General features: G+C 60.0%; 2 protein-coding genes across 3 annotated transcripts in view; both read right to left on the reverse strand.

The window, feature by feature from the left end:
• Positions 1-5440: 5440 nt before the first annotated feature.
• On the reverse strand, positions 5441-10108 carry CASTOR1 (cytosolic arginine sensor for mTORC1 subunit 1). The gene is made up of 9 exons (XM_082418440.1): positions 9782-10108; positions 9117-9187; positions 7747-7934; positions 7529-7661; positions 7132-7255; positions 6560-6673; positions 6306-6388; positions 6116-6210; positions 5441-5988 (listed from the first exon to the last, which is right to left on the reverse strand). Exons 1-9 carry the CDS (start codon positions 9892-9894, stop codon positions 5920-5922), a joined length of 990 nt encoding a protein of 329 aa, XP_082274566.1. The 5' UTR covers positions 9895-10108; the 3' UTR covers positions 5441-5919.
• Positions 10109-11430: 1322 nt separating this feature from the next.
• Positions 11431-14149, reverse strand: part of TBC1D10A (TBC1 domain family member 10A) — a 31166-nt gene continuing 28447 nt past the window's right edge. Inside the window, exons 8-10 of one of the 2 annotated variants that reach the window (XM_082418433.1) lie at positions 13988-14142; positions 13033-13249; positions 11431-11782 (exon numbers count right to left, since the gene is read on the reverse strand). In XM_082418433.1, the coding sequence (XP_082274559.1) occupies positions 11565-11782; positions 13033-13249; positions 13988-14142 (590 nt within the window). In that variant the 3' untranslated portion in view covers positions 11431-11564. Of the gene's footprint in view, positions 11783-12388; positions 13250-13987; positions 14143-14149 lie in introns of those variants that run through there. The other variant, XM_082418432.1, reaches the window with a different exon arrangement.

Consider the following 14149-nt stretch of genomic DNA (forward strand, 5'->3'; position numbering starts at 1 on the left):
GAAAAAAAGAAACCTCCTGCAGCTCCAAGGGGAGAAAAGGCCATCAAATCTTGCTCTGTCCAAGGGCCAGCTGGTGGCCATTCAATGGGTGACGGGGTGTGACCAGCTCGCGCCAGGTCACCCTGTCCACAGACAAGTGTGTAAGGAAGAGAAGGGGGACAGTGTGGCATTAAACACAACTGCCGGGTATCCCCACAGTCAAGAAGGCAGAGTTTAACAGGCAAAAGGTGGGAACAACCCAAATGTCCATCAACGGATAACGGATAAAAAAAGTGGTTATGTCCATACAATGGGATATTATTCGGCCATAAAAAGAATGAAGTACTGACACACGCTCCCACCTGGATGCACCTCAAAAACATCATGCTGAGAGAAAAGGCTAGACACCAAAAGTCACATATTAGATGATTCCATTTACAGGAAATGTCCAGAATACTGAAATCCATAAAGACAGATTGATGACTGCCGGGGGTTGGGGGAGGGGAGTGGGAAGTGACAGCTAAGGGGTATAAGGTTTCCTCCTGGGGTGATGAAAATGTGTTGGGAACTAGAAAGAGGTGATGGTTGCACAACACTGTGAATGTACTAAATGCCACTGAGGTAGCTATTCACTTTTTTTTTTTTTGCCGTGCTGCGCAATCATGCCCCAACCAGGGATCGAACCCTGTGCTCCCTGCAGTGGGAGCGCAGAGTCTTAACCACTGGACCACCAGGGAAGTCCCACTATTCACTTTTAAATGGTCAACTTTATATTATGTGAATTTCACTTCAATTAAATAAAAATTTAAGGCAGAATTAAGAACACAACTCCAGGAAAACCAAGAGGCTGGGAAGCAGGAAGTCGACTCCAAAGGGGCTGGAGAGAGTCAGAGGGTCTCCCACAGCCCCTCCTGTGTTATTGCCCGGTGAGCACCTGTGCATGCCTTTTTTTTTTTTTTTAATAAATGTATTTATTTATTTATTTATTTTTGGCTGCGTTGGGTCTTCATTGCTGCGCGCGGGCTTTTCTCTAGTTGCAGCAAGCGGGGGCTATTCTTCGTTGCGGTGCGCGGGCTTCTCGTTGCAGTGGCTTCTCTTGTTGCAGAGCACGGGCTCTAGGCACACGGGCTTCAGCAGTTGTGGCACGTGGGCTCAGTAGTTGTGGCACGTGGGCTCAGTAGTTATGGCTCACGGGCTCTAGAGCACAGGCTCAGGAGTTGTGGCTCACGGGCTTAGTTGCTCCACAGCATGTGGGATCTTCCCGGACCAGGGCTCGAACGCGTGTCCCCTGCACTGGCAGGCGGATTCTTAACCACTGCGCCACCAGGGAAGTCCCTGTGCATGGGCTCTTGTTTGTCAACTTAGAAAAGGCACACCTAAATTTAAAAGGCCAGGGTATGCCAGCTCAGGACAGGGCCTGGAAGCTGCCTGGAGCGGAGGCTCCTGGTTTGAGGAGAGAGCAAGTATAGGTGAGACACTGGAGGGGGAGGGGGACCAGGAGTGGGGTGGGGTGGGGGTGTGGGGGCTGGTCTCAAAGACAGAGCAGGGGGCCTGCGGAAGGCTGGAGACAGGGGAGGGAGGGAGCACACTAGTGCTGGGGAAAATATGCTTCTGCAGCCAGAGGAGAGGGAGACACAGGCAGGGAGACCAGCGGGAGGTCTGGGGTGGCCACATAGGCGGGGACAACCGTGGGCTGACTCAGGGCCCTGGGAAGTGGGGGGCGCTGAGCTGCAGAGGGCACTGGGGCTGGGTCACTGCAGAGAGCTCAGGCTGAGGGGCGTATGCACAGGGGGACAGAAAGCAGGGCTAGGCTCCCTTGGGGCTGTAGACAGAAGAAGAGGGACAGAGAAGTGGGCAGAGAGGGAAGAGGGAGACGGGAGAGGCTGGGGCCGAGGCGGCCAGTGGCGGAGGGCAGAGGTGAAGAGGTAGGGCTTGGGGAGCTGGGCAGCACAGCCCACCACTCCCCAGGGGACGGCAGGGAGCTGGGCCTTCTGGTATCAGGGAGAGGGAGAGCAGGGGGCCCTGAGGGAATGTGGGTCCACAGAAGGAAACTGGACAAGAGGGTGTACACGGGCACAGGTGTGAATGTGAAAACAAAAGATGCAGACATGTGCAAGCACACGTGGACATAGAAAAACTGCCCCAGCCACAGACAAAAACAGACACACAGAAATACATGCCACAAATGCTAACACACAGGCATAGATGCACACACCAGCCACACATACACGGGACACATGCAGACACGGAGCCAGGCACACAGCTGATGTTTATAAGAAATTGGATGCATGTACAGGCATAGACATCCAGGCCTCCGACATGGAGCCATAAGTACAACGACACACGGACACTTAGACACACGTGTAGACAGACACACATACACACACTTTCTGGACAAAACAGACTTGCCTGTAGATGCCCATGAAGGCCTGCACACTGTGAGTGCACACACCGGTGCAGCACACCCATCCACGTGGCACCGTGACCAACCCCCTGGGAAGGGAGCTCTGGGCACCCCCATTTGAGATACCCCTGGCTCGGGAACCCCAGCACCAGGGCCCGCCTGGGAAAGTGAGACACAAACCCCGCCTGTTGCCCAACGGGCTCACCCAGCCCAGCCCAGGGTCAGGGAGGAGGCAGGGCCACGCCTCACGTGCCCGCCCATGCACCCATTGTCACCGGTGGCGGCAGACACCCAGTCACCAACGCAGGCAGACAGCTGGGATTGCGAGGGATCTTGCAAAATCCTCCCGGTCCCTCAGGGTTCAGCTAAAATATCCCTTCCCCCAGGGAACCTCCCCAGGCCCCTAGGGGCACTATTGACCTTCTTTTTGAATAATGATTCTGCCATGCCCAGCTGTGTGACCTTGGTTAAGTCACTTCACCCCTCTGTGAAGTGCTTCGTTTCCCCCGTGTAAAAGGGGGATAATGAGAGCGTGTGTTGAATACATGAATTAATGGAACACACGCTCCCCTCCTCCACGTACAGATGGGGAAGCAGCTTCCCTGGGCTCACAGTCAGCCAGCTGCAGACAGCTGCCCCTCCTTCCTCCTGCTTGGACCAGTCCCACCCGGTGGGACCAGGTAGAACATGGAGAGGGCGTGGCCTTATCCTCCCCTCTACGCAAGAAAATAACCCCACTTTGGAGCAACTTGGTGAGCGTGGGACCTCACGGCCCTACCCAACTGGGGTGGGGATGAAAACCTTAAACCCTGAATTTCTGCTCAAATGCCTTCGAGGAGGGCTGAAGAGGTCACTTCTTCTGTATGAGCATGGAGATCAGAAAGGGGAGAAATGAGCCCGGGACTCTTCACGCCTGAGGTTTGCTCATCTCCCGTGCCCACCCACCCAACAGCCCCCCACCCTGGTTCACATCCTCCCAGCAGATGCTGGACGTGGGGCTGAGGGACTGCGGACAGGGCCCTCCCCGGGCATGGGCTGCATCTTTCTGAGAACAAGCACTCAGGCTCCACGGTCCTCGGCCTCACGCTCAGGAGTGGCCGCGCTGAGGCAGACAGGTGGACTGGGGCTCCAGGTGAGCCAGCGAGCGCCCCCAACCTCAGTTATGAATGACCCAACCCGAGGCCTGGGCTGACCAGACCGACTTCCTTTTCCCTAGAACTCTCTGGGGCCTGGGTGGACAAGGAAGTGGTTCTGCGAGTCCCCCCCCCCCCCCCGGCCTGGGACAGCTCGAGACCTACCTGTCGGACAGCACCCAGCGCATCAGCTGTGCAAGAAGGACAGGGTCATATCCCCTTCCCAGAGAAGCTGTGTTCTCCAGGCACTTCCCAAGCCCTGTGCCCCAAGCCCTGTGCCCCAGCCCCAGGGAGGTCTCGGTCTCCCGCACTCCCCGAGCAGGTCTCCCCATCTGTAACTTGCCAAGAAGGCTGAGAGCCGGCCCAGTGACCCCCAAGGACCCTAATGCCCTGGGAGCTAACAACCCCACACACAATTGCACTCGTGTGGCAGAGACGCAGGTGGACATGCTGGCCTCTAGGCCTGGGCCTGAGTTGTACCAGCCCGTCGGGGCGGGCCTGTGGCCTCCCACCCAGGCCAATCCCACGGGCAGCCACAAGATCGAACCATTGCCAGGTTAGGACCCAGTTTGGGGGACCAGGTGAGACCTGACACACTTGGAAAACTGGGATGACAGAAACACCCAAATCAGGCAGTGACTCACAAGCTGACAGACAGATGGACAGACCCCCAGAGCTGGACGTGCGGCCAGGAGCTCTCTAGCTACAGGTCAGGCAGCCCCAAGAATTCTGGTTCTAAAACCCCCATCTCAGCCCAGGACATCCCTTGAGCCAAGGCCCAGGGTGGCCCCTCCAGGGAGAGAAGCAGGACCCTCCCCAACCCAAAGACAAACTACAAACAAACGCCCCCTTCCCAGGGCCCAAAGGTATAGGATCCTGAGGGAGTTGCCTCCTAGGTCTCAATGCACTCGGGGAAACGGAGGCCAAGGGGAAGGGGCTGGCCCAGGGCGCCCGACCGCCACTCACCGGGCTGGGCTGTGCTCCCTGCTCCTCTGATCTTCAGCCCCCAGGTTCCCAGGGGCAGGGCGGGCGCACTGCCAGAGGTCTGGCCCCGTTCTGGCTTTTCTGGGGAGCCACCACGACCTCTGAGTACGCTGAAGTCACACCCTTCTTCCCTTCCTGAGCGCGGGCGCGTCTGGGCTGAGGGCACCCGATAACCTCCCCAGCACATCTGTGGGGCCCCATCGGGCCACAGCGGAATCCCAGCTCACAGAGCAGGGAGGTGGCCCCTCTGTGACAGGAAACCCGGGCTCAGATGTGCGGAGCCTCTGGCCCCAGCGTGCAGCCATCGAGGGGAGAGGGGGCTCCAGGTGGCCTCCAGGCCCCTGTCCTGTCCCCCCAGCCAGGGGAAGCCCAGTGTGCAGACTCCCAGGTGCACACTCTGCCTGGCCCCCTCCCACCACTGTTCCAGGAGAGCCCTGGTTGCAAGAACTGACTGCTCCCGTGAGGGACAGCCAGAACTCAGGCGTGGTCCAAAAGAAAGCAGGCAGCAGCCTAAAGGAGAGGTGCTTTAGGGCTCCCCTCCTTGAGGGGGTTCTGCAACAGGCCAGCCACACCTAAGGTGGCAGGGAGGCTGGCGGACCCCCAGGCAGGAGGGTCTGGGAGTCTCTTCCCTGTTCTGAACCTTCTGGGCTGTTCAGAAGCAGCAAGGAATGAAGAGAAAGCCCGGACCTCAGAGCCAGGCAGCCCTGGACAGGAATCACGTGACCCTGGCTAAGTCACTCCACCTCCCAGCGCATAGGTCTTTTGTCTGGAGAACAATAGCTCATCTGCTCTTGAGGTGAGAACTGAGGGAGGTGAGGCGAGCCCGGCCTGGAGCCAGCTGCGCGGGGAGAGTCCAGGACCTCAGGCAGAGGGGCCCTGAGGAGCTGCGGGGCAGGCATGGCCAAGGCTCGGACAACCCCAAGGACCACAGCCCGGCCCGCTCACTACAAGCTCTTTATTAACAAGTTGATTAAAAAAGAAGAGAGATAGAGAGATGTAAAAATACATTTTTTGGAGGCCCCAGGAAGGGAAGGCACTGTCAGAACTCACGTGGCCAGGGAAGGCAACAGAGCCAGAGGCAGAAGGCAGATCAGGCCTTCTGGGGAGCAGCCAGCCCACCCAGGGCGCTGAGAGGGGGAAGGCTCGGGCCTCAGGCAGGGAATGTGCAAATGCCGAGGCCCCGCAGGGAGTGATGGGTTGAGGGCTTCCTGGAGGAAGCCCTGAGCACCGTGTTCCCCTGCGTTGGGCAGACACGCGTGTCCACATGAGAGCCAGTGTCTGCACGCAGCTTACATACACAGAGCGGAAGGAGGAGTCCCCCGACAGGAACATCCCAGAGCTTGAGGAAATAGCTTTGAGAAGTCTCTGGAAGCTTGAGGACAAGGGGAGAGCCTGGAGGCTGCTGTTCCCCTCGGGGCCTCAGGAGCCCAGACCCTCCTGCCGATGCTGGAGGACCTTGATGACACTGCCGATGCCATCCTCAGGCACCTGCGGGCAGGTGGACAGAGGGAGGGGTCAGGGCTGCCCAACTTCCTGGCCCAGCTGGGACCACCTCCTGCCACCCCACCCCCTCAGCGTCCCTCCAGGGGCCCTGGCCCCAGCCAGCAGCGCTCACCAGGGCATGGTCGAAGTTGAAGGTACTGATGTAGTAGGCGGAGATGTCGGCCGCAGCCAGGGGACCTGCGATCTGGGCCACGATCCCACACTCATCTGAGGGTTGAGGAGAGGTCCATGTGGATCACCCTGATCCTCACCCCCACCCCCGGCCCTTCCCAAGCCCCCGACACACGAGGTGCAGCCCTCACCGAAGCCCAGGGGCTGTCCGCCGATGCGCACCATCCTCCACAGCTCCCCTGAGGAGCTGGTCAGCAGCAGGTCACTGGGGAACCTGGGGAGGCAGGTGGGCAGTGGGCAGGGCACCCCTGTCCCCTCCTTGCCCCACCATGAGCTCCCTGGGCAGGTCAGCCTGGTGACCTCGGAGTCTGATGCTCTACCTCCTACCTCCCTCCCTGGGGCTGACTTAGGGCCTGTGGCCCACCTAGGGTCAGGGGTCACATACTTTTTCTGCGTTTCAGCATCCATGACAATGGAGATGTAGCCCTCAATGAGGGAGAAAGCAAAGAAGGTGATGGAGCTGGATCCAGGACCACCGGAGGCTGCCTCCTTAGGGGGACTGGGGAAGGAGAACAGGCTCAGGTGCTCTGCCCACTCCACCTCCCCGTCGGCCTCCACACCTGGGAAGGAACTGGCACAGCTGGCCCTGGGCAGACCCTCCTGTCCCTGGGCCACTTTATCCCCTTCCAAGCGCCCTGACCTCCAGCTGGTGTAGGTGGGGATGGGGGAAGATGACGAACCCTGCTTGTGCCAAAGACACAGACCCCAGGGCCGGAGGGCCTGCCAGGGCACAGCTCAGGGGTGGCTCTGCCCACACCAGAGGGGAGGGCTCCAGCTGCGGCATCAGGACCTTGCCTGAACCTCAGTGCAGGACACGTGTGCATCGCAGGCTGCCAGGAACCCCAGACACAGAACAGGGCACAGAACCCGCAGAACCAAGGGATGGGCAGAAGGTGGTGGGAAAGAGCATGGGGAACAAGGTATGAGGACAAAGAGACAAACGCAAACAAGACCCACCTGTGCGAATAGAAGAGGACATCAATGAGGGTGGTGGCGATGGCTGGCAGCGTCTCAGGGTCCAGCGTGAGGACACAGAAACGGTTCTCTGGGCTCTGGATGGGATGCACCGTGGGGCTGGGCCCTGCTCAGGAGGGACAAGGTGTTGGCGGGTGAAAGGGCGACTGTGGGCTGCAGCGCCCCCTGGTGGCCAGCCAGAGAGGAGGCCTGGGCTGGGTGCCGGGTCACGGTCTACATGCAGGAACCTGCCTGAGTTTTCCTGGCCCCATCTGCCTATCTTATGAGGGGGTCAGTGTCAGCTGGTCTCCCTAAGCCCACAGACCCACCTGCACAAGGGAAGGGCCCCAGTGGGAAGAGGAGCCCCTGGGCGGCCTGGGTGTCAGAGGGCGGCCCTCACCATGCTGGGCACGGGGAAAGCCGTTGCTGGAATCATCCCTGGCAACGGGCACAGGCTCCCCGCCCACCTCTCGATAAATGTCGAACTCCTGGGCCAGCGTGTGGATCACCACGGACAGGTCCTGCTCCCGCACCTGGGCCACAGGAGATGGCACAAAACATGGGTCCCCAGGCACCCATGCCCACCCTGCCCTGCACCAGCACCTGCAGGAAACTCACCAGGATAAAGTCTGTCTGGTAGGTGGACAGCATCAGCACCGAAACGTGGTGCTCGGCCAGCGGTGCAATTACTGAGCGGGCGATCTTGGTGACCCCAGCAGCCTGCACTGCTGCGCCACTGTGGGATGACACGTTCAGCACCAGCCACGTGGCCTCGGCCACTTGCAGGAACTCAGATGGGGGCAGCTCTGTGGGGCAGGGGGCACATGCCCAGTCAGGGCCTACAGGGCTGGACCCTGCCCTCAGTTTCCCTGTCTGAGCCTTGGAGGGCTCTACCAAGGTCAGGTCAGGTCTGGAGACTGGAGCTGTCTTCCTCCCCCAAGTTCTGCTCCTGAGACCTGCATGTCTGCAAGGACTGAGAGGTGCTTCAGGTGTTGGCCTGTCAGGGATTGAAACTTCCCAGTTAAGATCGGAGCTCCAAATCCAGACAGAGCTGGTTTCCAATCCCAGCCTCACCATTTACTTTTTGCTGACCTGGGGCAAATGATTTAACTTCTCTGAGCCTTAGTTTCCTCCTCTGTAGAATGGGATGACAGTACTCTGTGGGTTCACAGATACCTTATACCACATGGCACCATCAGGGGGAGCCAGCAGACCACGTTGGCTGGGGGATGACCTTCCCTCTGAGCAGACCCAGACTTTTCTGCTGCACAAATAGGGAAACTAAGGCCTGAAGTGGCGCTATGCGGGATGGACCAAGCCCCAGTTGGCTGGCCTGAGGCTCCAGGCCTGTCAGGATGGGTCAAGCTGGCAGGAGTAGAAGGCAGATGTCAGCTCCAGGGAACAGGGAGGGACCAGGCTGGCGTCCAGTCCAGAGAAGGGGCCACAACCAGGCGGGCTGCTAATTGCCCAAGCACAGCTCGGAGGCCGGCCAGGACCCTGCCCTGGGCTGACTGCCTGCATTCCTTCCCCAACCCTCAGACTCCTGGAGTCGCCAGACCAGTCCGGGAGGGGGTGACCCACACCAGGGAGAGAAGTCCAAGGAGAAATAGTCCAAAGGCAGAGGGGGGTGGTGGTGAAACAGCCACAGGAACCCGATTCTTGCCCCAGAACTGTAACTGAGGCCCTGCCGCTGGCCTGCGGCCGCTAAGTGTCCTCCACACACAGCCCCATTATAAAGCCCTCGTGGGACCCTATAAGATCAGAACCATAACTATACCCACTTTACACAAGAGGAAACAAACAGCTCAGAGAGGGGAAGTGACTTGCTCAAGGGCACACAGCCAGTGAATAGTGGAAATGGATTCGAACCCAGATCCATCCTCCTTCAAGGCCCCAGCTCTTGCGACCTTGGATCCTAGCATTCGGTGAGAATCTCGCAAAAAGCGCAGTCTCCTTCCCCTACTCCCCCTCCCCAGCCCAGCCCCCACCTTTGAAGCCCTCCTCGTCCACCATGAGCGTGTAATCCTCGGGGGTCTCCGTCAGGCTGAAGAACTTGCACCTGGTTGGGGGGGTGGGGGCATCTTCAGCCTGGGTGGGGCGGAGGGGGTGTAGACCCCCGCCGGGCGCCTCCCTGCCCCCTCAAGCCTCAGTTTTCTCCCCAGGACAGTGGGGTGTGTGCCCCATCTCCGGAATTGCGGACTCCTTTCCGCCTCCCCGACCTCCGCAGGAGCCCCCTGCCCCTCCGTTCCGGGAGGGAGGAGAGGCTCACCCGCAGCGACAGTCCCGGGGGCGTCGGACCTTGGGCCCCCAAGACCAGCCCCTCTGACCCGATGGGAGGCATCTGGAAAAAGCTCCCCGCAGTCGCCAGGAAGGAATGCCCCCACCTGACACCACTAGGAGTTAAGCATTGACCATCCCAGGCTGTTTGCGCCTTAACCGGCCCTGGGAGGGGGCCTCACGGGGCCGGATAGGCGGCGGTCCCAGGGAGGGTAGGCCCAGGCCGGATGGCGGCCGGGGGCGGGGGGAGGGAGGGTGGCAGAGAGGGCTCTCCCCGCCTGCTGCCGCTGGCCCCGCGGCGGTCCTAATCTCCCGACCCCGTCCCAAAGCGACAGTGGAGCCCACCCCCATATGTGCCCCGAACCCGGGCGCGCACCGGCTTCGGCGGGGCAGGAAGAGCAGCTTGATGAGCGGGTGGGTGTAGAGCCAGAGACCGGGGCGGGCGAGGCTCAGCACCCGCACCCGGTGCTCTAGGATGTGCAGCTCCATCGCGGCCCGCGCGGAGCCGACCCCGCAGCCAACCTGGCCCAGGCCGTGCTGGGGGCGGGTCGGTGGGGGCGGTGCCGGGGGGCTTAAAGGAGCCGGTGGGCGGCCGAGTCCACGCCGCCAGCTACGCCAACTCCCTGACGGCCACGCCGTGCGGGACGGGCGGCCAATCCAGAGTGGCCACGCCTCCTTCTAACGCCGGAGCCACACTCCTCTCCTCCCAGCCCGCCGAACTCCGCCCCTGCTGCCTCCTCCCCCTCGTCAGTGGCTCGGGAATCACCCTCTGACCCCACCCCCGTCGAGTCCTCTAGGCCTGGCCCGTGCCTCGCCCCCTCTTCGGGCTCCGCCCTTTCCGTTGGACGCCTGCTGCGCTGGGGTCCGGAGCCCAGCTTGGGGTCATTTCTGTCCTTGGGCCGGCATATGGGCCTTATGATTAACTTCACTGATCCTTGGAGGGCCACAAGACGAACCGGGGCTGGGCTGGGACAGAACGCTGCCCCCAAATCCGTGGAACACGGAGGGGTGGGGTCAACTGTGCAGCCCAGGCGACCCTGTGGTTCTCAGCCAAGAGTGTCCTGGTGTCTTTCCCCCTCCTTCCTCTCATGGCTCAGCATGGTGCAGGGCCACCAGAGCTGGCGGGGGTGGCGGAGACAAAAGTCCCCCAGCAAGCGCTGTCCAGGACTGGTGTTGATACGTACCCCTCCCTGCTTTGTGAGCCCTGTCAGTGGACTGACAAGGTGAAACCTAACCTGGATTTGGTGGCCCCCACATCTGTTCCTCTCACCCAACTTTCAGAAAAAGTTAGGTGGCCAGGCCTAACACTTGCCCAAAACTCAAACTTTGGGGGAACAGGGCCATGCATCTGGGGCTCACTGGGTACTCAGCTCTCAGCAGAGACTTAAGCCTGCAGTCATTAGCAGAACTTACGTGGCCTGAGCACATATAAACTTGCTTCATGCCCAAGCAGGCCCCCCCCAGCACTGGCAGACACCCCAGATCTGAGGCTTGTTAGTGCCAACTTGGGCTCATTTCAACATTAGGGATGGGCTCTGCTCAGGCCTCCTCAGGTCTACGAAGACCCCAGTGCTGAGCAGGCATCAGCACACCTAGGCTGGCTCCTAGCAGGACGGAACACGCTCCAGGGGCCCTTGTCTGGCCCGAGCATCCACAGGCCTCAGACGCAAGGCTTTGAACCAAACAGGTTAAAGCAGCCTCAGGTCTGACTGGGACCCAGCAGGCCTGAGCAGGCCTCCTGCCTGCTCGGGGGCCTCTACTGTAGGCGGATGGAAGTGGGGCAGCACCTTTCCCGCTGGACTCTCCGGCATGGTGGATCCCAGTGGAACACTGAAGCCACCACATCCTGGCCAGTCCCCTGGAGGGCCAGGGGGAGGGGAGTGTCCTCTAAGGCTGAGCCCCTCATCTCGTTGATGGCACGTGCAGATGGGGTAGGGAGCCACAGGGGTGAGGGGTAGGAGGTAGGAAGTGGATGGCTTGCCATGACAGGTTCATGCGACCCTTGACCTCCTCAGGCCTCAGTATCCCCAGCTGTACCAGAACAAGATGTTCCAGGCCCAGGCCCTGCAATGCCTAAAAGCTCCCAGGGAGGCTCTACTCCTCTCTCTCCCCCCTCCCCCATGGCCTGGCCCAGCTTGGTGGCCTGCCAGGAACAGCCACTATTGTTTGACTGGAAAAGCTGCTTCCTCAGCAGAAGGGGGGCCTCTCCCAGGGGCACCCTGTCCTCGCCCTTGCTGGTCATCAGTTGTGACCATAGTGCCTGCATGGGTCCTCGATGGCAGAGTCCGATCACCCTTTTCAGGAGAGGTATTGAGGGGCTCTGGGTACAAATCTGGATCAGCTTCATCTTTCCCACTCAGCTCCTCTGTTTCCTCATCTGTAAAATGGGGATAATAATAAAGCCTACCTGATCAAACACGTGACACAACCAGTGCAGCCAGGCATATGCTAAGTGCTCAGTAAATGGCAGGCGACCTTTTACCACAGATCCAGATTTCGCCCCACACCCCTCTAACTTTGATGGAGGCCTGGGCTGAGCATGTGAGGGCATTCATGATCACCCACCCTTGGCACCAGCACCTGACCCAGAATGAGCAGTCAGTACCTTATTGGGGTCCGAAGTGGCATCCAGGCCAGCCCTTGGAGGAGGAAGACCCTGAAAGGAGGAAGGCTCCTTAAGGAGCCCCTCCCCTTCTGTGATGGGTAGGCATCAAAGCCTGGGAACAGGCCCTGCTTTGCCCCAGCACTGGTGACCCTCATCCATGGCAGATGGTGGCCATGGGGCAGAGGGGATGGAGTAAGGGGATACAGGGGCCAGGAATAGGGGCTGGCCCTAGACCTGGCATCTCCTCTGGCAAAGGTACTTCTCAGAGAGGTTCTAGTGCTGGGCTGTGACCAGGATGGGGGGCTCTGGAGGGTGTGCAGAAGAGATGCTGAGCACCAGGGTTGGCACCCCCTTCCCAGTCCCTAGCTGCACAGCAGCTCTCTATACAAGCGTGTTTATTTCTGTACAAAACCATGTTTCTATTTTACACAAAGAGCACCCCACCCTTTTCCCCTCCCTTTCCCCTCACGTCAGTGCCCTAGCCCTGGGGAGCATCCCCGCAGGAGGAGGGGGCTGAGTGAGGTCCCACCCATCAGCCCTCACTTCTGCCTGCCCCAGCTGGGCCGGCCAGAGCTCCACTCTGGAGAAAATAAATAAGGAGGCTCAGGCAGAATCTGTGCTGGGCCAGCTAGACTCTCTGCCGCCCAGGGGCCAGGCAGCCAGGCCCTCAGAGCGTGGGCAGGCCCTGGAGTGTCAGTCCGTGAACCGTGTAGGTGTGTGGAGACCCCAGCCCAGGGGCCTGAGCTGCCAGGGTTACAAGTAGGTGTCCTCACTCTCCTGGGACGTCAGGCTCTCCTGGGAGCAGTGGTAGGCTGAGTCCTGGGGAGCTGAGTCTTGGGGAGCTGAGTCTTGGGGGTCCTGGTAGACCAGGTCCTTTGGGGGCACATCCTGTGGGGGACATGTATCTCCTGCAGCAGCTGCCACCTTGGCTTGACTTGGGGTTGGGGGCTTGTCCCGCTGCCCACTCGCCTTTGCCTGCTTCCGTTGCTCCTTCTGAACCTGCTTGGGTGGCTTGTACTTGCCTTTGGAACCAGGGAGGGGGGCATCTAGGGGCAGGCGGATGGACGGTGAAGGTTGCAAGGTGGGCCACGGGCCTGGCTCTGCCTCCAGGATGGCCTTGGCACCGTGCAGCCTGGGTGGAGAGTGGCATTGCAGCTCACCCCGGGTCTCCTGCCAGCGCCGCAGCTGGATGAGGTGCTCACGCTCTATCTGACGCTCTGTCACTGGCAACTCTACCACCTGTGGGGGCAGTGACAGGTGGGTGGGCACCATGAAGAACCTTCCCTTTCTGCCTCCCAGCCTGGGCCCCTTCTCTCCCTCAGCTCCCCCAGCCCTGGTCACTAAAGGCTGACCACAGGAAGGGCGGGGGGTCTGGACCCTGTGATGGTCACAAGTCCCAGAAGTGAGTGCCAGGTGAGCCAGGCACTTGAGACCCACTGCCTCAGAGGAGAAAGCTCATGAGTCCACTTGCCTAAATATGTGTCACCTCATTACAGCCCCAGAGAGACAAAAATCCACAAAGGAAAGAAAAAAAGGCTGGGACTTCGGTGGTGGTCAGTGGTTAAGACTTTGTCTTCCAGTGCAGGGGGTGAGGGCTCGATCCCTGGTTGGGAAGCTAGATCCCACATGCCTCAGGGCCAAAAAACCAAAACATAAAACAGAAGCAATATTGTAACAAATTCAATAAAGACTTTAAAAATGGTCCACAAAAAAAAGAAAAGAAAAGAAAGCCAAGGCCATGGTTGTAGGGCCAGGGAGGAGGAGGGTGGTGGGTTGCACCTACTTTCATTCCCTCAAACCTAGGCCTCTCTGTTCCCCCTCTTCTTGTTCAGACAGAAGGATGAGGTCTGTCCACACTGTTCTGGGCTGCTGAGCACAAGGCCTCAGGGGTAGAGGGCTACCAGGCCCCCTGCCAAAGGGCCCTGAAGTCTCCCCCTCCCTCCCGGTGGTGAGGGGAAGGTGTGGGCTGGGCTGTACCTCCTGGACCAGGAAGGCCTCCTGCATGATCTTGGGGCTGAGGCTCCGCAACCGCTCGATGGTCTCGTACTGGCCTTGGCAGGCTTTGAGCTTCTCGGGGGAGCCCAGTGCGTGCTTCAGCAACACCAACCCCACCCGGAAGATGATCTTGACTCCTGCATG

Source organism: Balaenoptera physalus, assembly GCF_965194825.1.
Source record: "Balaenoptera physalus genome assembly, chromosome: 12".
NCBI classification, from domain to species: Eukaryota; Metazoa; Chordata; class Mammalia; order Artiodactyla; family Balaenopteridae; genus Balaenoptera; species Balaenoptera physalus.